Here is a 21,181-nt window from a genome sequence, read left to right on the forward strand (position 1 = left end):
GAAAACACCCTGCACAGGTGTGTAGCAAGGGAAGAGGAGCCCTGCCCCATCTTCCGTCACACTGAGGGCCCTTTGGTGTTGGTTTTTAATTTATTTTTCCTGAGAATGTATCGGCGTTTATTACCACACCAACAAAATCAGGTGAAAATCAGGACAAAAAACTCTTAATAATTTGTCTTGGTAAATATCGGGGTTTATTTTGGTGGACAGAAGGACAGAGGAAAATTGATTCAGTAGATTAATGCTTTGGTGAATGGAATTCAATGTGGTTTGCTGCAGAATTAACAGAGAACTCAAAACACAATGCTACCTCAGAATTTAAGAAAACAATGTATCGCTAATCTCCAAATAAAACTTTTCGCTTGAATAAACAGTTTTCTGTTGTAGACTCAGATCTATTAACCTATAAATATTGACATTTAATAATTGGGCCACATCATCTGCGGCGCATCCACTCAGCTCCATCATTTTCTCCTGTTTTTGCTTTTTCAAAGCTTTCAGATACTTTTGAATGTATTCTGGTACAGATTTTCATTTTCTTCCCATTTTAGTCGTTGAGATCTTTAAACCATTATCTGCTAACAGCTTGAAATGTGTACGTGATGTGCATGCGAGTCATCACTACGTTCAGATGCGCACGCACTTCAGAGCTTGTGTGTGCACCTGTTTGTTTATTGTGTGTATCTTTTAGACTAATACCTAGCCTTCCTTCAACAGGCTGCTTTGCATACACACACCAGCTAATGTATTATCGTACTACATATATCTCACGCAATGTATTGTATTTTCCTAATAAAACAAGTTGTTTTTTAGATATTTGAATGATACAAAAGTAGGGTGAACATCGGAAAAAAGCGAATAATACTATTTGTAAAGCCCAGGATATTTTTTGGTAAAAATGGGTTTAAACTGAAAACGAAGGGGCTTGTTATAGCGCATCTCTGTTTGTACAGCATCTAGCACAATGGGGTCCCAGTCTATGACTAGGGCTCCTAGGTCTTACTGTAATACAAATAAATAATACTAATAATAATCATTCATATACAACACGGGGCAGTAATTTCCCCCTCTTGTCCATTTATGAATACCTAGCAGTATATGTTTATATAGAACTATAAATGGGGTGAAACCCTGGCTCTGGATTAGGGTCTATGAGCAGACCTGGCCAACTGACCAGCCCTTCCTGGCAGGGATATAGAGTAAGACATGATCACTCAAATACTGAGAGGGCCTAGTCTATGAAGGGCTTTATATGCAAGTATGAAGACTTTGACTTGTGGCTTTTGGAATAGCAGTAATCATGTAATTCATGGGAGGCAGATGCAACCGAGTCCCTGAGGAGCGTGCAAGGTGCTATATTCTGCAGCCATTGTAGCTTGCTGATCAGTCTGAGGGAAGCCCAGTTAGGATTGCCAGCAACAAGTTGACTCAGCAACATCATGTCATCATATGGTAATACAAACATCATGATGTTGCTTTTTAGCACTGTGGGACAAATTGCCAAATTACAATGATACTTTACACTTCTGTAACAGTTTACTTTTCATCCAAGGATCTCAAAGCACTTCACGGGCATTAATTGAGCCTCCCAATCCTCCTTTACTATAGCAAATCAAGTATTGCCAGGCCCAGAGGCCCACAAGACCGGCCCCCAGAATCATGAGATCACCTTAAAAATTGTGAGATTGGGGTTCCTTTTGTTTGCATTCTGTTTTGGGGCCTTTAGGAGATACTCTGATCATTTTTTCAAGCTTTTCTCTGCAACCATGAGAGATAGAAACTCTTTTTTTTGAATGCCGGCTGAAATTCCCACTTTTCTGTAGGATTTGGGGCATAAAGAAGAACACCACATATGGCGAGACTCATGACAAAATCATCAGAGATGGCAACTCTGGGAGTCACAGAAATGTTAAGTGACTTGCTCAAGGTCACCCAGGAAGACAGTGGTAGAGCCAGGTATAAACTCCAACCCTCCTGGCAGAACAACTAGTCAGCATTTCTTCCCTGTAATGGCAACGTTGGATGGTCCGTAGCCATAGTTATAATATCCCAATATGGTGTGGCATGGAAGTGAGGAGACGGGTTTCAAACTTGGCTTTGTCAACTGAGTGACAGCGGACAAGTCACGTAGGCCTGAACTTTTGAAAGTGTCCACTCATTTGAGAGGCCTCTGGTTTTGGCTGCCCAATTGGAAACGCCCCCGGCCTGATTTGCGGAGGTGCTGAGCGATGAAGTTAACAGGAGCTGCGTGCGCTGCACCCCTCTGAAAACGAGGCCCTACACGTTTCAAGATGGGCACCCAAAACCTGCAACGCACGCAACTCTTTGCGCCTCATCTTCCCTTGCTCTACAGCGGGGGGCAATGGTGCTTTTTGAGGCCTACAGACAACTGGGGATTTTCAAAGGTGCCGAAGGGACTTAGGTGCTCAACAACCATTGATTTTCAGTGGGGTTTAGCGGCTGGCTCCCATGGGCTTCTTTGACAATCCCGCCACGCCAGATGTAAGCGTGATTACGGGACAGTCTCCTGGCAGGAAGCACCCACACGTTAGGACCGGGAGAGGTCCCACATCAGCCAGGCGCCCAACTCTCATGGCCGGCCAGCGCGTGAGGGTGGGGGAGAGCGAGGGGGGCGGGGCCTCGGAGAAGGGGCGGGGCAAGGGTGTTCGGTTGTGTCCGGTCGGAAAGTTGGCAACCCTAAGCCGGGCCCATCTCCCTGGAGGCGGTGGCGGGTTACCCCGCGTGGGGGCTGCTGGGGTCCCTGAGCCCCGGGCTGTGGGGGGAGCGGCTGCAGCCGGTGAGTCAGCGCTCGGGCCCCGCCGCCGAGCCCCACAGCCTGGGGGTGCCACTGTGAGGAGAAAGAGAGCGAGAGGCTGTGAGCGTTTGGGGGCGGGGGGGCCTCCCACTCCTCCAATGCGCCCCTGAGCGGGGTGCGCTGGGAAATGGCGTCTTGCGCTGCAGGCTCAGGCTGAGGCCCGCGAAGGCGGGGGCGGGGAGAGAACTACAACCCCCACAATGCCCAGCGCGGGAGAGACCGGGGCGGGGGTGGGGGGCGGCGCCGGAGCGAGGCGCGCGTGCAGGGGGCGTGGCCGCAGCGGGGTTGTCCTGGTCGCGGGCGGCGCGCGCACAGCAGCCGGGTGTGCAGCCGCCGCCGCCGGAGCCGGAGCCGGAGCCGGAGCCGCCTCAGCCGGAGCTGCCCCGCCGCCGCCTCTCCCGCCGCGCCGCGCCGCCCGCGAGCCCAGCCCCCGCCCGGGAAGATGGTGGACCGCGAGCAGCTGGTGCAGAAAGCCCGGCTGGCCGAGCAAGCCGAGCGCTACGATGACATGGCGGCCGCCATGAAGAACGTGAGTCCTGCCTCCCCTCCCCCCGCGGGGCGCGCACCCCTGGGTGCGGGGCCGCCCCCGCCTTCCCCCTGGGGCTGCGGTCCCCCCCCTCCCCGGGCGGGGCGCCCCCGGGCCGGGGGCTGCCCCGAGGGCTGAGCGTGGGTCGTGCTTTGGGGGGGGGTCCCCCGCTAACGGGGTTCTCCCCCCCACAAGTGGCCTGCCAGGCTTGTGCCCCCCTTTGCTCTTCCCTTCTACCCCCCACCCCCCTTTCTGGGCGGGGCTTTTACCCCTTTTACCCCTTCCCGGGCCGGGGGGGGTCGCTTGCCCGCCCGCCCTCCCTCCCTCCCTGTTTTCGGGGTTTGGTCTGCGGGGCTGGGGGTGTCGTGGGGCAGCGGGGGGCATGCCTCGGAGAGGGAGACCTCCACGCCTTGCTCCTGGGGGGGTGGCTGATGGCGAAGCTATTCCGTCCCGTGGGGGTGCGGAGGGCGGGTCGGAGGGCTGTGGCTTCCCCAGCGGGGTCCGAGGAGCCCGGGGGCTGTGCCGGCGCGGGTCGCTTTTCCCCCTTTCTCGCCCTGCCTTGTGTCTGGGCGGTGCCGCTCCCTGCCAGCTTTTCCCATTAACTCAGCTCGTCTGCGCCCCCCCCCCCCCCCACTACACACATCCACCTCCATCCTCTGCCACCTCCCTTACCCTGCTTCTCCTGGCAGGTCTCAGGGAGCCTTCTTCTGGAACCTGAGATCTTTGGATCCTACCTATAAAAACCTCATCTTAGAGATTGACGTGTACGTTGTCTCTAGCACCCGATCTCACTGCTCCATTTAAATTGCTTTCTTAGAGGTCGCGGTGCTGCTCAGGGGAATTCACGATTGTGTGTGTAATTTATAAATAATCACACTGAGGGACTTTTATGCATGGCTTTCCCTGTAGCTGTTAAACATCTCTCAGTTTCTCTAATGCATCCCTTTTTCATGTCTTCTGTCCTGTATTTGGGAAGAGCGTATACCTGTCTCTTCAATGATCTGAGTTTAAGTTTATTTTTATTACATTTGTTTCAAGATTTATGGATTTAGCCTTATTTTCGTTTTACACTCTTAAAATAAAGAGACTGCGTTTATCAGACTGATCTGATTTGTGATACTTAATGTCCCTTATTAATAAATGCAGACATCATTTGGAAATCGATAAGTAAGAAATCACTCTGATCTGATCTTGCAAACAAAGCAATCGTGGGAGGTAGTATCAAGTCATTCCAGAAGATTCTGCATTTGTCATATTGCAGAGAGGCTAGACTGGGTGGAGGGAGGGAGGGGTTGCTTTAAAGGGGAAAACTGTTCTTTATATTTGCCTTGTTAGTCAGGTCTGAGCCTTTAAGAGAAGCTGGGGTGTCCTCCCTTGCTGAAGAAAAGTGAATGCTGATCTTGGAATGTCGCAGTCTGTCTAGGATGCAGCTCTCTGTGCCTATATTGCACCATTTTGTCAATAGTCTTCAATTTTTCAAATAGACAGAGTTGTCAAAACCTGACTGAGAATGGGAAAGGAGGAGATATATCAAATGAAATATAGAAAAATCAGAATAAGATAATAGCTTGACAGTACTCAGGGATTCTAATATCTGATGATCCTCTCTACTGCAATATGAATTGTATACAGTTCTGTCTCTGTACTGATGGCTTCAGTTATCAGTTCAGGGCAGCTGCTTGCTATGAGTGCAAGTATTAAACCTTATTTTATATGGGTAATGTATCTATTACTATTTCAAAGCAGAGTGTAATATGGCTGAGGACATAACAAGGAGTAGCCTTATTGCAATATTTCCATTCCTGCAAAAACTTGGCTAGCACACGTACACCAGTTCTAGATTTAAAAGAAAAATTCTCATTTAATCAAGGAGAGGGTGAATCTTTTATTGACCATCACTGAAACAGCAATCTGGAATAATGCTGCATCTCCAGTTGATGCAGTTCAGCCATTAGAAACTGATTCACACTAGGGACTGTTTGTGCTAAAGCCTCTTACTTCCTCAAACAAAAAGAGGAGCTTTGTTCTTACAATACTTGTAGAGTACTGCTTAAATTTGAGCTCAATTCCATCAGTGGATGTCACATTTAGTTTTGCCTGGTATTTGTCCCATCCCATCCCCCAACTCCAGTTGTGCAGGAGGCTTGTGACCTCACGCTCATTTCCGTAGCAACACATTGATGTTTCTCAGTGAAAGAAGCTGCAATGCACCCAGGTGGTAGCAAAGAGGATGCAAATTGCATATATTCAAGGTAATGCTGAAATGTAATAGTACAGTGATCCAACTGGATTGATATTGCCTGCAGAAAACTACTATTAAGTCTTTTTCAGTTGTCCTTCCACAGTTGGTGCCTATCACTTCCTGACAGGCAAATAACGAGCTTTATTACATCAAAATTTCATATTTGCTTCCTGTTGTACAAAGCAGTTTTATGATAAGACGTTAAATATTTGCAGTGGCTCTTCTGTTAGCGGAAACTCTTTAAGTAGAGAGCAATAGCTAAGAGTGAACAACAGATACTTGAAGTATAATTGCCTTTTTAAAATGACAATTCAGTTTTTGAATGGTCATCAGTAACTTAATGACTGTATGTGATGCAGCTTCCAGTTACCTAATTAAATGAGCCCAACACATCCTTTTGGGAGTTCTTAAATGCAGTCATTCTATTAAGGGGTTCAGAATCAGTTTGATACAGTAGAGTTCTTCTGTACTCTTGAAGCCTTCTGAAAAGACTTAAAATAGAAAAAATGTACTGAATGAAAATGCAGTCATCTTATTATTCAGTGTTTCAACACTTGACTTTCTAGTAGGAACCATCTTTATTAAAAGCAGGATTTTTAACTTGCTAAAACCATTTAACCCATTGATGCACTTAGGGCATATGCAAACAGAACTTATTAGTGATTCTGTTTAAGCAGGTTAGTAATACTATTTAGTCTTTGAGCTCATTAGGCTTATTGAGATGTCCCAGTAAAATGGAGTATACTGTGTTGCATTTGCCATGGAGGATCAGGATAAAACTATATTCTTATAAGGCTCTTGATCGGTCTCTCTTTGGAGTAGTCTCTGTATTCTTCTAACTATTCAGTCTGTCATAATGTCAATTTATAGCTTGATTTCTAAAAAGCCAGCTAGAGAAGGTTGGTTGTTCTCCCTGAGTAGGCTACTAAGACTTGGAACAGATCATCAGTATGGGCACTTAGGAACCCTGTCAGTGCCTTAAGTGGAATGAGCTTTTTTTGTCTGAATTGGGCCTCTAGGAGGCTAACCTAACTTACCTTAAAGCTTACTCTTGTATAGCTGCTTATGCCATGATGGATCGATCAATACCCATTAGGTGTAATGGAGTGGTGACGCCTTTGCAGGCTTTTCTGAGGTGGAGTCCTTCCAACCATCCAAGTCATGTGATGCTTGGGGAATTGTCTGCTTTTCGGTGGGTACATCTATACTACAGTTTTCAGCCTGATCATTCCACCTGTCCTGCCAGATGGGAGTGTCTTTCAGTGAACACTGACTATCTGTAAGAAACTCACTTTTGAAGGACAGTGTTTGGAAGCATTTTAAGGCTTCAGGACTGTGGTCTTTGTATTCTTCAGGGTTCTGTGAGCAAAATTTTTATAGGGACTGCATTTATGCAGCATGTAATAAGAGCAGTCCAAACTATCTCCCTGGTTCTGTCTAGCTTCAGTCACTTCTTGTCTCCGATAACATTTTTAATCTCCCAGGAAATTCAGTTATGCCATTTTAATACTGAATCACCTTCATATTTGTTACATTAAGAGAAATTTATTTGTCTTCACTTACTAAATTAATGAATCCAGCAATAGACTTTTCAGGGGATGGAAAGTTTGGGGAAACTAATAAACCCTATATGAATGTTTCTCTTAAAGCAGGTGTCCAAAATATTATTGTTACAGGAAATCATTAAGCTGTGTCTAAAACCACACACACACAGTTGATAAAAAGAATGGATTTAGGGATGGCTTTAAAAGTTTTCAGCAAATGTCTCTTGTTCGCTGATGACTCCCTGGTTACTTGATTCCAGGTATCTAAATGTCTGTATTACATAATAGAATACTAGGCTATAGTGTGATAGTCTAGTAGTAATCTATAGTACTATAACTGTACATGCAGCATTATACAAGTAGATAAATACTAGAGATTACTGCTGCTTGGAGCTTACAATTGCTGCTGGATCAAGAACATAACACTAGTAGACCACAGTGTGTGGGTAGGACATCAGTAAACATGAAGTACAAATTGTTCTTGGGGAGAGGTTTGTACCTATGTACCTGCTGTACTCTGCTTGAGTGAATAATTTCCAAGTTTCTCATTGGTCCTGAAGAGCTCAAATTTTAATTGTGCAACAAGTGTTTGGCTTATCGGAAGGCCTCACGGAAGAACAAAAATACTAGAAAGGGATATGGAAGAGTAGTTGACTAATATCATAGAGGCTGTTCCAGTCTTAAGGGTCAAAATGGAAAAAACATACTAAGTGTGGAATGACTAGGCAGGAGTAAATTGGTAGGCATGGGGAAGGAGAAACCTAGAGCCAATATGTACTCTGGAATGGAGCTGTGCAGAACCTGGACTGTGAGGGTGACTAATTTTTAAATCTTTTTGGCTTCACCAAACTCAAGGGAAGTGAAAGAATGCAGGAGGTGATTTTAGCCACACCTTGGAGGGGAGCACAATGAGAAGTAGGGAATTCAGAGGGGAAGTGGCTTTAGAAGATAAAACATGAGGCGAAATAGGAACTGTTTGAATTTCTGGTCCCATCTTTTCCTGCTGTTGCCTTGCATGATTTCAGTGCAGCCACAAAAGGGGTCCTGGTACACTGACCCTAAATGCTATGGCAGAGCTACCTAAGTCTTTATGGAACTCCAGTATTGGATGCTATGGCAAATTGGGCTGCAGCCTGAACTACGTGGAGCATAATTTTACTGAACTAGCTAAAAATGAAGAAAAATCACTTTCTGAATGTTTGGCGACCTATTTTATGCAGCTGCAGGAATTGAGAGACATGTTGGTGGAATCTGCGTGTGGAAAGATATGCCGTAATTATAGCCTCTTTCACTTCCTGTTTTTTGTGCACTTACATTCGTAATACTGATGGTAGACTGACATGAAAAAAAAATTCTATATCTAGACAGGATCTGCTAATTTGTTATCATGTAATTCCCTCAAGTTGTAGGCAATAACACTCATGTAGGTGGTACTTGGTTTTGCTCAGACAGTTGGAATAAGTTGTAATATGGAAAAAAGCAGGTATGTAGCAAAGACCTACAAAAAGAAGCAAGGTAGCCCAATAGAGCCACAGACCATCCTACTGTCATTGAATCATAGAATATCAGGGTTGGAAGGGACCTCAGGAGGTCATTTAGTCCAACACCCTGCTCAAAGCAGGGCCAGCGCCAACTAAATCATCCCAGCCAGGGCTTTGTCAAGCCGGGCCTTAAAAACCTCTAAGGATGGAGATTCCACCGCCTCCCTAGGTAACCCATTCCAGTGCTTCACCACCCTCCTAGTGAAACAGTGTTTCCTAATATCCAACCTAAACCTTCCCCACTGCAACTTGAGACCACTACTCCTTGTTCTCTCATCAGCTAGCACTGAGAACAGTCTAGATCCATCCTCTTTGGAACCCCCTTTCAGGTAGTTGAAAGCAGCTGTCAAATCCCCCCTCATTCTTCTCTTCTGCAGACTAAACGATCCCAGTTCCCTCAGCCTCTCCTCATAAGTCATGTATTCCAGTCCCCTAATCATTTTTGTTGCCCTCCGCTGGAAGTTTTCCAATTTTTCCACATCCTTCTTGTAGTGTGGGGCCCAAAACTGGACACAGTACTCCAGGTGAGGCCTCACCAATGTTGAACAGAGGGGAACGATCACGTCCCTCGATCTGCTGGCAATGCCCCTATGTATACATCCCAAAATGCCATTGGCCTTCTTGGCAACAAGGGCACGCTGTTGACTCATATCCAGCTTCTCGTCCACTGTAACCCCTAGGTCCTTTTCCGCAGAACTGCTGCCTAGCCATTCGGTCCCTAGTCTGTAGCAGGGCATTGGGTTCTTGAGGGTTAGTCTATATTTTTATAACATTAAAATAGGTAAATACAACCCATGGGTTAGTAGTGATCTTCTCTGTGCCCAGTCCACAGATGATGTGGTTGTGTTACAAGTCTGCTTGAAAGCCTGACTCATAGCTCAGGTAGAGACAGACTTTTAGCATTGGAGTCCTAGGGTCTACCAAGATGTTTGCCTCAGCAAACATAGCTACTCTGTTGCTTGTCTGCCTTAAGTACTTTGTTCAAAGCTGCGTACTGTGTGGCTAGTTGACACTTTGATTTTTGCCCATGTTCAAATCCTTTTCCAGGTGTACTAACAGCTTATTTCACAGAATAGGTAACCACACACCACTGCATAAATAAAATGGGGGCAGGAAATCTCTCTACATAAAAATACAAGATCTTAAACTGGCCATCGTCTTCAGCAGCCAAAGCCTGGAGTCTTCTACACTTGCTTACCTCCCAGCAGAACTCCCCTGACTTTAGTTATTTAATATGTACATCTTGGGAAAACCTACAGATTTATTTGCAAGACGGAAGAAACACACTGGGTTTGACTTTGAAGACTGTACCTGGCTGCCATACTCAGCAGCACTTCAGTACAAGTAGCTCAGCTAACAGTAATATTATAAAACAATAAGTGGTTATGATAGAGTTCATAGATTTTGAACCTGAATAACATTGCAGCATAGCAAGGCAGGGCTAGATGTAGACAATGTTGCCTTAGATAAAGGAGACTCCGCAGGTAGTCAGGCGCTGTTGGTGGTGACTGGGTGCAAGAGTGAGGAGGCTCTGTCAAGGTGAGCGTAGCATTACTCTTGGGACTTGCTGCATCAAATCACCCTGCCAGTTAAGGATGGCTGGTTTACAAGAACTGGAGACTCTTGCAGATCACTGCAACAAGCTTCACCATGACATGCATATAAAATCACTTCTTGGTGTATGGACCCTGTAAAGATGTGGAGGGCACCCCAATGTACCCCCCGCAGTCAGGTGCAGGCCGCAGGTGAACCCTGCCTCTGTTTTCTTTCATCTGGGTATAAACAAGTCCAAGCAGGCTTTCCAGTATTAAAGTGCTCTCTTTAGAAGGTCATCTTACTTAATGGAAAATGACAACACAACAACCAAAAGCTTTACTCAGTTACTCCAATGACAGTGCACCAACCTTGATCACTCTTAGGGTGGATTCCCTGCCTGGAGCTTGGGTTTCTGCTAGGCATTCAGCCACATGCCAGTCTTCCCCTACCAGTGTGTTTTGCTGAGCAACTCCCTAGTAGCTCCTCGGGGTTCCACACCCACTTCATTCTCCTGGACTGCTTTGGTCCCTTGTCTTGGGAGCACCTTCTTTCTGGACCTGTTGCTCTGTTCTCCAGGGAGACACTGTGGCGAGTAGTTTCCTGACTAGCTCCCCTGAGGAGGAACCTCTCTGCTCTGGGGCTAGACTGAGTTCTCATAAGGGGATAGCTCAGTGGTTTGAGCACTGGCCTACTAAACCCAGGTTTGTGAGTTCAATCCTTGAGGGGGCCATTTAGGGATGTGGGGCAAAAATTGGGGATCAGTCCTGCTTTGAGCAGGGGGTTGGACTAGATGACCTCCTGAGGTCCCTTCCAACTGTGATGTTCTATGATTCGCTGCCCAGCTGTTTAGGCAATTAACTATCCATAGGTGGATCTGAGTTGGCTCATTCTCCTTAGAGCCTGTCACAGGTCAGCTGGATGCTGCTCTCCCTTCCCTACCCATCAGACCCTTTTTGTCCTTGCCGTAGTTTTGACTGGCATACTGGTGGCACATTGGTGCATATTCCAGAACAGTGAAGTTATAACAGAGGTTGCTAAATGCAAATCAAGGAAAAATGTACTATCAAACACTCAGTCCTACAAACAGCTATAGAAACAGCAATCTAAATTGATCACAGAATTCCTTATGCAACCTTAACACCGTACTTCCACACAGACCGTTAAACTGAAAACTCCCTGCCAATGGACCACTAAAGCACATCCTATTGAGTCTTCATGCTATCTTGAAACATGCATTATTTGACACCTTTGCTGCTGTTGGTTTGTCTTATCTGGCTTAAACTGAGGACTCCATTTTGCCCCTTGGCTTTTGGCCAACCTGGTTTCACTAGCCACAAAACAGGCACTGTGGATGATGCCTACAAGAGAAGTTATCAAAATTGAAGGGGGAGGCATTCAGGTTAACGTCCAGAACCCTGCTGAGGGACCTACTGTACACCACTCTAAGCGCAGGAAAGCTGCTCCTCATGTTGCTAGCATGTTTGTAGACCCTGCTTGTGGTAGGGCCTAGGTGGTGTCAGGCAGGATAAGGGAAAGCATCCAGTTTATCTTGGGCTCAGCTGCTGGGACTAGGAATCTTTCTCTTAGGCTTCTGTCTTCCAAAGTTGTTGCCTCTTTGGCGAAGACACGTCTCTTGCAGCTGGCTGAGGGTTTTTCATGCTGCACAGTTGCCTTCCTGCACTGCAAGTACCCGAGCAAGTCAGACCATGTAAGCAGATCGGCTTTGCTTTCACCTCAGAGGCTATAAACAGCATAATTGCCCATAGCTATAAGGTACCACACAGCTCTTTCTAAGCAAGCATGTTTATTCTTAAGGTGAAAGCATTACAGAGAAAACATAGTAAAACAATAAAGAACCTACATGCATGCTAATCTTACCAGAGATTGTCCCACAAGGACTCTGGTAGGAGTCAATCCTTCAACCCCACATAGAGGATTTTCCTCTTGTTACAAGTTCATAACACCTTTTGCTCAGAACAGAAACCCATCGTGAATCAGAGTCCTTCCTTTATACAGTTTGGGCCTTCAATCTTGGATCCCTGGGAACATGTAATCCGTACACAATGGATTTCTCCTCAAGCATAGCTTCAAAAGGTTGGGTCTGAAGGTGGGAACTTGCATTTACCTCCTCCCAAGTATGTCCTGGGAAACCCACTCAAATGTTCATTCTTGTCTGGCACATTGGGTCCCAGAATTTAACATTTAATCATATCTCCCCACTAGACGTTGCATACAATGACAATAATAAACAAACATTTGCATTTTTCATACTAGGTCACACTAGGGGGAATCTTACAGCCTTCTTTGTCTTTCTGCTTTGCTTCTCTTCAGAATACTCCTTTACCTGGACTTTCATGTCTCTTCCTCCCTACCCATGCATTTTTGGATGTCTTCAGATCCCTTCTCTCTACTGCCACTCAAAGCTTTCCTAGATGTGGAAGAGTGAAAATGGTTCAATCCTGGTCAGTTTCACCACTGCTGTTAATGCAGTCTAACAGCATTTTTGAACAAAAAATAGCAATATTGAGGGAGTCTTCTGTTTAGTCATTTGTAATTCTCACAATGTATTTCCTCAGCATCAGTAAAAAATCCATTCTTCTGCTATTTGGTGCACTGGATAGAGAAGTGGAGAGACTCCTCTTGCTGAGATCTTTTTCTTGAAGTGACAAGGAGCAGTGGAGTGAAATTAATTAGGTGGCTCAACTTTAGGGCTGTTTGGTTGGGAAGCAGTGAAACTGACCAAGATCATGTTTGCTTCAAGCTGCTGCTGCTCTCCAACTCATGAGCTGGAGGTCTGTTACTTGCTATGGACAAAAGGTTTTCAAGACCTGATATTTATCCAAGGACTTGATGTGCTTCATAAAGCACAAACGAATTCTCTCAAGGCAATAAAATGACTTTAGAGAGTGAACAGGCGCAGGAGGGAGTTGGCGGCAATGAATTTAAACCAGTATCTGAGAAAATGCAGTGCAAAATTTCAAACAAACTAGAACTTTCTGCAGTTTGATCATAAACCCAGTGGATATTGGTAGCCAAAAGCTAAGTATTCTGATTTTCTTTTGTGGTTCTTAAATCAAGGTCTGATATAGTGAGACACCTCATCACTGCCATGGATCTTTTGTTCTGCCTTCAAGGAATATACTTCCATAAAGACTATGGGGAAACGACTAAAACTGTCAATTAGTTTTTAAACTTGGTATCTTAATGATTCTCTGTTTACATAAATCAGGCAGCATTCCTTGTTGAGTTTACTTGGGGTTTGGGTAGAACAGGTAATATTCTCAAGTGTAAAGTACTCAGATTTTCAAAAAGAAAAGAATAAGAGGAAGTATCTGTTAGTCACTGTTAGCTTCCTGTCATGTGGGGGTGCTCTTGATTTCTAGTCTTTAGCTTTAGTAAGTGTCCGGGATTAACAGTTAAAGGCACATGTACAACTGTTGGGCTTCAGCAGGTGGAACGAGGTTCCATGGGCTGTCATGTCATCCTAAGTAAGGCTATTGGTCGTGGTCATGAGTTCATAACAAAGAAAGCTACCCTCTTCTATATGCAGATCCCTTCAGAAGAAGGCCAGCTGAGCAAGCCTCTGTGAATATTGACAAATTAGGCTCGCTGTAGCCGGTGCAGTGGAGTATAAGGGTTCTTAATTTATACTACTTTAAGCATGTTCAGTTCTTTTTACAAGCAGCTTCATACTAATTAAAATGTGCCATGATTCTTCCTCTGTCACTAAAAACTGATTAGTATGGTAATACTAGTCAGACTTTTTCCCATGTGCCATAATAACCAGCCTTAGATATAGTTCACCTCTGAATGGGTCATAAGAACGGCCATACTTGGGTCAGACTAAAGGTCCATCCAGCCCCGTATCCTGTCTACCGACAGCGGCCAATGCCAGGTGCCCCAGAGGGAGTGAACCTAACAGGTAATGATCTAGTGATCTCTCTCCTGCCATCCATCTCCACCCTCTGACAAACAGAGGTTGGGACACCATTCCTTACCCATCCTGCCTAATAGTCATTAATAGACTTAACCTCCATGAATGTATCCAGTTCTCTTTTAAACCCTGTTCTAGTCCTAGCCTTCACAACCTCCTCAGGCAAGGAGTTCCACAGGTTGACTGTGCGCTGAATGAAGAACAACTTCCTTTTATTTGTTTTAAACCTGCTGCCCATTAATTTCATTTGGTGGACCCTAGTTCTTATATTATGGGAACAAGTAAATAACTTTTCCTTATTCACTTTCTCCACATCACTCATGATTTTATAGACCTCTATCCTATCCCCCCTTAGTCTCCTCTTTTCCAAACTGAAAAGTCCTAGCCTTTTTAATCTCTCCTCATATGGGACCCATTCCAAACCCCTAGTCATTTTAGTTGCCCTTTTCTGAACCTTTTCTAATGCCAGTATATCTTTTTTTGAGATGAGGGGACCACATCTGTACGCAGTATTCAAGATGTGGGCGTGCCATGGATTTATATAAAGGCAATAAGATATTCTCGGTCTTACTCTCTATCCCTTTTTTAATGATTCCTAACATCCCGTTTGCTTTTTTGACTGCCGCTGCACACTGCGTGGATGTCTTCAGAGAACTATCCACGATGACTCCAAGATCTTTCTCCTGATTAGTTGTAGCTAAATTAGCCCCCATCATGTTGTATGTGTAGTTGGGGTTATTTTTTCCAATGTGCATTACTTTACATTTATCCACATTCAATTTCATTTGCCATTTTGTTGCCCAATCACTTAGTTTTGTGAGATCTTTTTGAAGTTCTTCACAGTCTGCTTTGGTCTTAACTATCTTGAGCAGTTTAGTATCATCTGCAAACTTTGCCACCTCACTGTTTACCCCTTTCTCCAGATCATTTATGAATAAGTTGAATAGGATTTGACCCTTGGGGAACACCACTCTCCATTCTGAAAATTTACCATTTATTCCTGCCCTTTGTTCCCTGTCTTTTAACCAGTTCTCAATCCATGAAAGGATCTTCCCTCTTATCCCATGACAACTTAATTTACGTTAGAGCCTTTGGTGAGGGACCTTGTCAAAGGCTTTCTGGAAATCTAAGTACACTGTGTCCACTGGATCCACCTTGTCCACATGTTTGTTTGACCCCCCTCAAAGAACTCTAATAGATTAGTAAGACACGATCTCCCTTTTCAGAAACCGTGTTGACTTTTGTGCAACAATTTGTTCTTCTATGTGTCTGACAATTTTATTCTTTACTATTATCTCAACTAATTTGCCCTAATGCTCAACTAATTTATCTAATGACGTCAGACATACCGGTCTGTAATTGCCCGGATCACCTCTAGAGCCCTTCTTAAATATTGGCATTACATTAGTTATCTTCCAGTCATTGGGTACAGTAGCTGATTTAAAGGACAGGTTACAAACCATAGTTAATAGTTCTGCAATTTCACATTTGAGTTCTTTCAGAACTTCTGGATGAATGCCATCTGGTCCCGGTGACTTGTCATGGAAGAGCAGCTGACATACTAAATTTCCATGGTTATTAAGCGAACACTATTTTAAAAAAAAAAAAAGTATTGTGGTGTTAGCATGAGCGTGCTTGAGTTTCTTGGTTTGACATTTTGAGTAGTTAGTGTACCCATGATGCTTTCAGAAAGTAACAAGGGTTCAGCAATTATACCATACTTTGCTGGCTCACATGAACTTGAGGTCGCCTGTTCTTTGGAACTTAATGTTGTTCCAAGTATTTCATTCCAGTCCATATGAAATGGTATTTCCTTTGCCACTTAGATTCATTCTCTCTCTCTCTCTCTCTGACTCCCTCTTCTCCCCCCCAAGAAGGCGAGAAGCTTGTGAAAGCTTTCATACCAGACAGTGGATTGGAAACCTAACATAAAAGTGTTAGAGATTCCAAACAAAACCCCTTTAAACCCATGTGAGGTTGTTGACTAAGTGATTAATCTCTTGCTTGATTCTGGCGAGCCAAGGTTTCTTGCATCTCTGGCAGCCAGGGGCTCTGTAACTGAGGGTACATTGCTTTCAGCTGGTGGCCATCTTTCCAAAAAAGGAAGGAACCCATTGTAAGACTTGTTAATATTGGAGGGGACAAACTCCTGTGTGTAATGCATAACTTGATGTGATGCTTAAAGACAATTGAAATTAAGAATGGCATTTCTGCTTTACCTCTGCTCTTGTTATGGTTTCAGGGTGTTTCAAACCTGATTGTGGCTGTCACATCTTTCCAGAGTCAATCTTAACATGTTTCAGAGGAACAGCCGTGTTAGTCTGTATTCGCAAAAAGAAAAGGAGTACTTGTGGCACCTTAGAGACTAACCAATTTATTTGAGCATGAGCTTTCGTGAGCTGTAGCTCATGCTCAAATAAATTGGTTAGTCTCTAAGGTGCCACAAGTACTCCTTTTCTTAATCTTAACATGGTGATTGGTGTGGACCTTTAGGTCATCTGTTCTGTGGTCACCAGGCTTTGGCCATTCTCTTTTGCCAGAATCTTAGCATTCAGTTTTAATGTTTAAATGGACATCCTTTTCCCTCTTTTGTCTTGAAAGAGTTGGAAGCTGGTCACCTTTGTCTCCAAGAACTGTCCACGGTGGCTACTCAGTATCCAAAAGGAATACTATCCATTTACTTTTTTAAAAACATTGGCTTGTTTGGATGAGCCAGGGTTCTGAGAGGACCCCTTAAATGGGATTTTTTAAGTCTTGCTTAAATAAAATTTTCAGTCCTTGTTTAAGGGAGAGTTGGGTGGCCTGAAGAACACTACTACAGAATCTCTGGTCCACTCCACCTCCTTCCTGTCTGTGCACACATGCCGCTTCCACTTCGCTGCTGTTAATATTGAATGCTGTGTTATAAAGCATGGGGAAGAGCATATGCATGACCCCCTCTCCATGCTCGGAACAGTGAATGAATGCCCAGAGCATGGGATGGATGAATTTCATAAATTTGCATTTGGGACACAAACCAGCTGAAAAGTGAATATGCAAGGAACTGTTTATCAAGGAGTGCCTTCCCCACAACACACTGGCTTATTCTTGCTGAAGAAATTCAGTCTCTTAACTTCTTTCCAGTCCAAAACTAATTAGCATTCACCTCCCTCGTTGTTTCTGTATTCCCTTCCTGGATGGTAAGTGTACCCAATGGTATGCAAAATTAATTGTATCAAATGACTTCTTACACATTTATACTGAGTTATTGTTTAGAAGCAACAAGAGTGGTCTTAGTGTGGCAGTCTCTAAACTGCTGGTTGACGTTAGTAAAAAGCCTTAAAGGTAAAAAGGTTTCTTTTGGGGGAAACTGGATAACTATACACAAGTAGGGATTTCACTGAGTGTCTTCAGGGTTATTGCCCAACAGCTGCATAACGAGTCATTGCATGTACTTGTACTGATCTGATGTCATCACTGAAGTGCTTGAATGGGAAGTCTGCGTTGGGGTAGAGTTGAGGCAGAAAGTAAGTTGGTTTTTCAACGTTCTGTGGCTCCTTCAGGCTTTTAAAAATGTGGACTGTGCAGTTCTTTTCTTGATGTTTCACTTGTCTTTGCAACCTCCCATAACGCTTAAGTACCACTGCCTTTTACTGGATAGTATAGTGGAGTTGCCCTAGTGTAGGTGGAAGCGTTGCCTTTTAGTAGCTGTAGTGTTAGGGCCTATGCCCTGATGACTACAAATATGGAAGCTTAATGGGGTACTTCTAAGATTCCCTGAGCTCTTTTTCTGAGTGAGGATCAATAGATATTTTTGATACAGTTGCCAGTACATACTAGGATGTTTCGTGCGAACAGCAAAGCATCCAATCCTGAGACTAATCTGAAGGAGTCAGAAAAAATGAATAAAATGACTGTCATTTAAAAAAAAAATCCCTGCTAACTTTCAGCTATTCAGCTGTTAATCCTTCTGAGGCTTAGTTCACTGTATATTAAAACTATCTCATATGAATTGAAACTCACAAGGTCTCATTAACCAGAGAGCCCAACTCTTGACTTCTGAACACTGAGAACGCACAGCTTGTATGTGCAATTAATTCTCTCAACTCTCTATTGGGTAAAGCTACAACCTGCTGTCACAAGTGATGCAAGGCTGGGAATAGGACAGTGACCTCATGCAGCTGAAGGCATGGTGTTGGCAGCGTGGCTAAAGAGAAACTCCTCTGTGGAACAGCTGATGGCAGAGGCAGCTGCAGAGATACAGAAGAAAATTGCCAGAGTGAGGAGGCAGAGACAGCGCAGCAGGGATGGGGTTAAATTTCCAGGTGTTATACTACACTTAGTCTGGATCCGTAAATGTGCTCAGCTAGTTGTTTACCAAAAGCAAGTTTGTTTCCATGTCCTCTCACTACGTAGAGATATTTCAAGTATTAAACCAAAGTATTTATCAATAGTGTAGTGGTTGTACAATTTTTCATTCTGGGTCACTTAAGAATGGCAGCTACAGTGCCTGGCTACAAGAAAAAGTCGTGTTAAGGAGACATGAAGTACGTATAATTGCTTTAATGTGGGTGCCTCGTGGGTTATGTTTAGGACTTCTGATTTTAGTTTTAACCAATAGAACGCCATGATATAAAAAATGAAATTGGTATTTATCGAATAAACACCAGAAATGTTTAAGGGGCTTGTCTACATGGCGCAGTAATGTGGACTGGGATGTGATGTCTAAAGCACGCTAACACGTGTATGTATTGGTCTGCATAGACCAACTCCTGCACACTAATGGTTCCCTAGTATGCTTTAATGCAGTGCTGTTTGAACTCAGTCTCAAACCCTCATTTTTTGAACATCTACATAAAACTTGAAATTGCTAAAAATAAACCAGTTAAGAAACCCCAAAAAACATAAACCTGTGTTATGTTCTCTCCTCCCTCAAATGTTTTCAGCTATTTATTTTGAATGCAGAACTTTAATAGTACAAAAAGTCTCCACTTGCCTGTAGCCCCACATTAATTTATCTTGCCTTCATGGTATTCCTGTTTGCATCCTCTCCAGTTGTGTATAGTGGCTGAATTTCACCAAAGCACCTGCCACCCAGCCATTTCGCATGGAGGTATTTCTTTGATTTGGCTTTTAGTAGGCGATAGCAAGCCTCTAGACTACTAGGTTAGGGATCGGTCTCACTGGCAGATGCTTCACCATTTGGACAGTAGTGGTTCTGGAGTATCTGGAAGTGCTTTCTTGAACTGTCTGTAGTTGATGGGTAATTTTGGGACAGCTACAATAGTGCTGCATGTTTGACATGGGCATGGAAACTACTTTAAGTAGACTGTACCACTAGAATGGGCTAACGCTTAAATGTCAGCCGCGGCTGAAAATTCAGGGCCAGATTCTAAGTTGAAGTAAAGTAATACAAGCTGCTGAAGTCGTTGCTTTGTCTGTGTCAGCTGGAATCTGATCCATAGGGTGAAACCCTGGCTCCACTAAAACTAATGGCAAATGGCAAAACTCCTATTGACTTTGGTGGAGCCAGGATTTCACCCTGTGGAAGACAGAGTTTTGCAATTGACTTTAGTAGAGCCATGTTTTCATCTCGTTTTTCAAGGGCTCTGTCGTGTTGGTGACTAGCAGAGAGCATCAAATCTTTGAGGAAAGACCTTTTTGGAGTTAAAAAAAAAAAAATTTGAGGATGCAGTCAAGTGGCTACATCAGTGAAGGTTTAGCTAACTTGGCTTTTTGTTTAAGCCAGAAGGATCAACTCCAGAACGAATAGTTAAAACTAAAAATGCAGACCAAGTAAATTCTGGCAACATCTGTTCACAGCATTTATGCCACTGTAATATTAGAGTTTGAAAGTATCTACACATCTGCAGCACAAGTCTACAAGATAAAACTCAATTCTTATTTGCCTATTACAATAAAATGTCAATCTAAAGTACTGTAACACTCTTTTTGCTTATCTCTAAATGAAGTTCCTTTTTATGACCAATTTAAACAGACAAACTTAGTGTAACAACCAGAAAATGTTGGATGCTATGCAGGTTAAATTAACTACCTCACTAAACTAAGTGCACAGGGTGAACTTTCTCCAAGTTTCAAACTACATCTTTCGCTGCAAAAAAATAAAATGCACACAAGCAACCCATGATACCGAAGGTGACAAAATGTGGCATGCATGGTCCTGGTGTTGTGGATCTGGATTCTTAAGTGCATGCTAGCTCAGTGTTTAACCAAAGTCTGTTGCCTTAGATGTACTGTATTACAGAGAGACAAGGTGGGTGAGGTAATACCTTGTCTTTCACCAACAGAAGTTGGTCCAATACAAGCTTTTGAGCTGCACAGAGCTCTTCATGTATGTAACTTAAGGAGGACTGTAGCATTATATACTGAGAACTTAGTGTCATTGGTGCTGAATTGATGAACTTGGTCACAGGTAACTTGATTTGAACAAGGGACCAAAGGGGATCCTCAGTTGTCCAGGCCCACTCTTTTAAGCAGTACAGAAACATGAGAGAGATTCCACTCAGAAGCAAGGGTTCATCTATTCCTCTCTTCGTGTAAAATAAGGCTAACCTGCAGGAAAAAATGCAGAGCTAAATGAACACTGGCATGATATCCGGAAGAATGGTTATGCAAGACTCTCCATACGTTGGTGCTGATAAAATGGCCATTGGAAGAGTGTAAACCTTGGGATCTCTACAATCCTGTGCCAAGTAGTGGGCGTAGATCAGATATCAGAGGATTGACTTCAAGAGTAAATGAATTCCACTTAAGCATTTCTAAGGCCTGGTCTACAGTACACAGTTATTTTGGAATTAGCCGAGTTAATTTAAAATAAAACTGATTCCGTCCACATGACCAAACCGATTTTTCGATTTAAAGGGCTCTTTAATCTGATTTCTGTACTCCACCTCAGCAAGTGGAGTAGTGCTAAAATCGAGATCGCAGTTCCGGGTTACAGGTACTGTGGACACAATTTGATGTTATTGGCCTCCGGATCTATCCCAGAGTGCTCCCTTGTGACCGCTCTGGACAACACTCTCAACTCTGATGCACTAGCCAGG

The 21,181-nt window shown here is 43.9% G+C and overlaps 1 protein-coding gene across 1 annotated transcript in view; it reads left to right on the forward strand.

Moving 5' to 3' along the window:
* Positions 1–3,157: 3,157 nt before the first annotated feature.
* YWHAG (tyrosine 3-monooxygenase/tryptophan 5-monooxygenase activation protein gamma) overlaps positions 3,158–21,181 on the forward strand; it is a 41,496-nt gene continuing 23,472 nt past the window's right edge. Inside the window, exon 1 of the mRNA XM_048824478.2 lies at positions 3,158–3,344. Within this exon, the coding sequence (XP_048680435.1) occupies positions 3,258–3,344 (87 nt within the window). The 5' untranslated portion in view covers positions 3,158–3,257. The remainder of the gene's footprint in view (positions 3,345–21,181) is intronic.

The sequence above is a fragment of the Caretta caretta genome, chromosome 17 (assembly GCF_965140235.1).
Source record: "Caretta caretta isolate rCarCar2 chromosome 17, rCarCar1.hap1, whole genome shotgun sequence".
Lineage (NCBI taxonomy): Eukaryota > Metazoa > Chordata > Testudines > Cheloniidae > Caretta > Caretta caretta.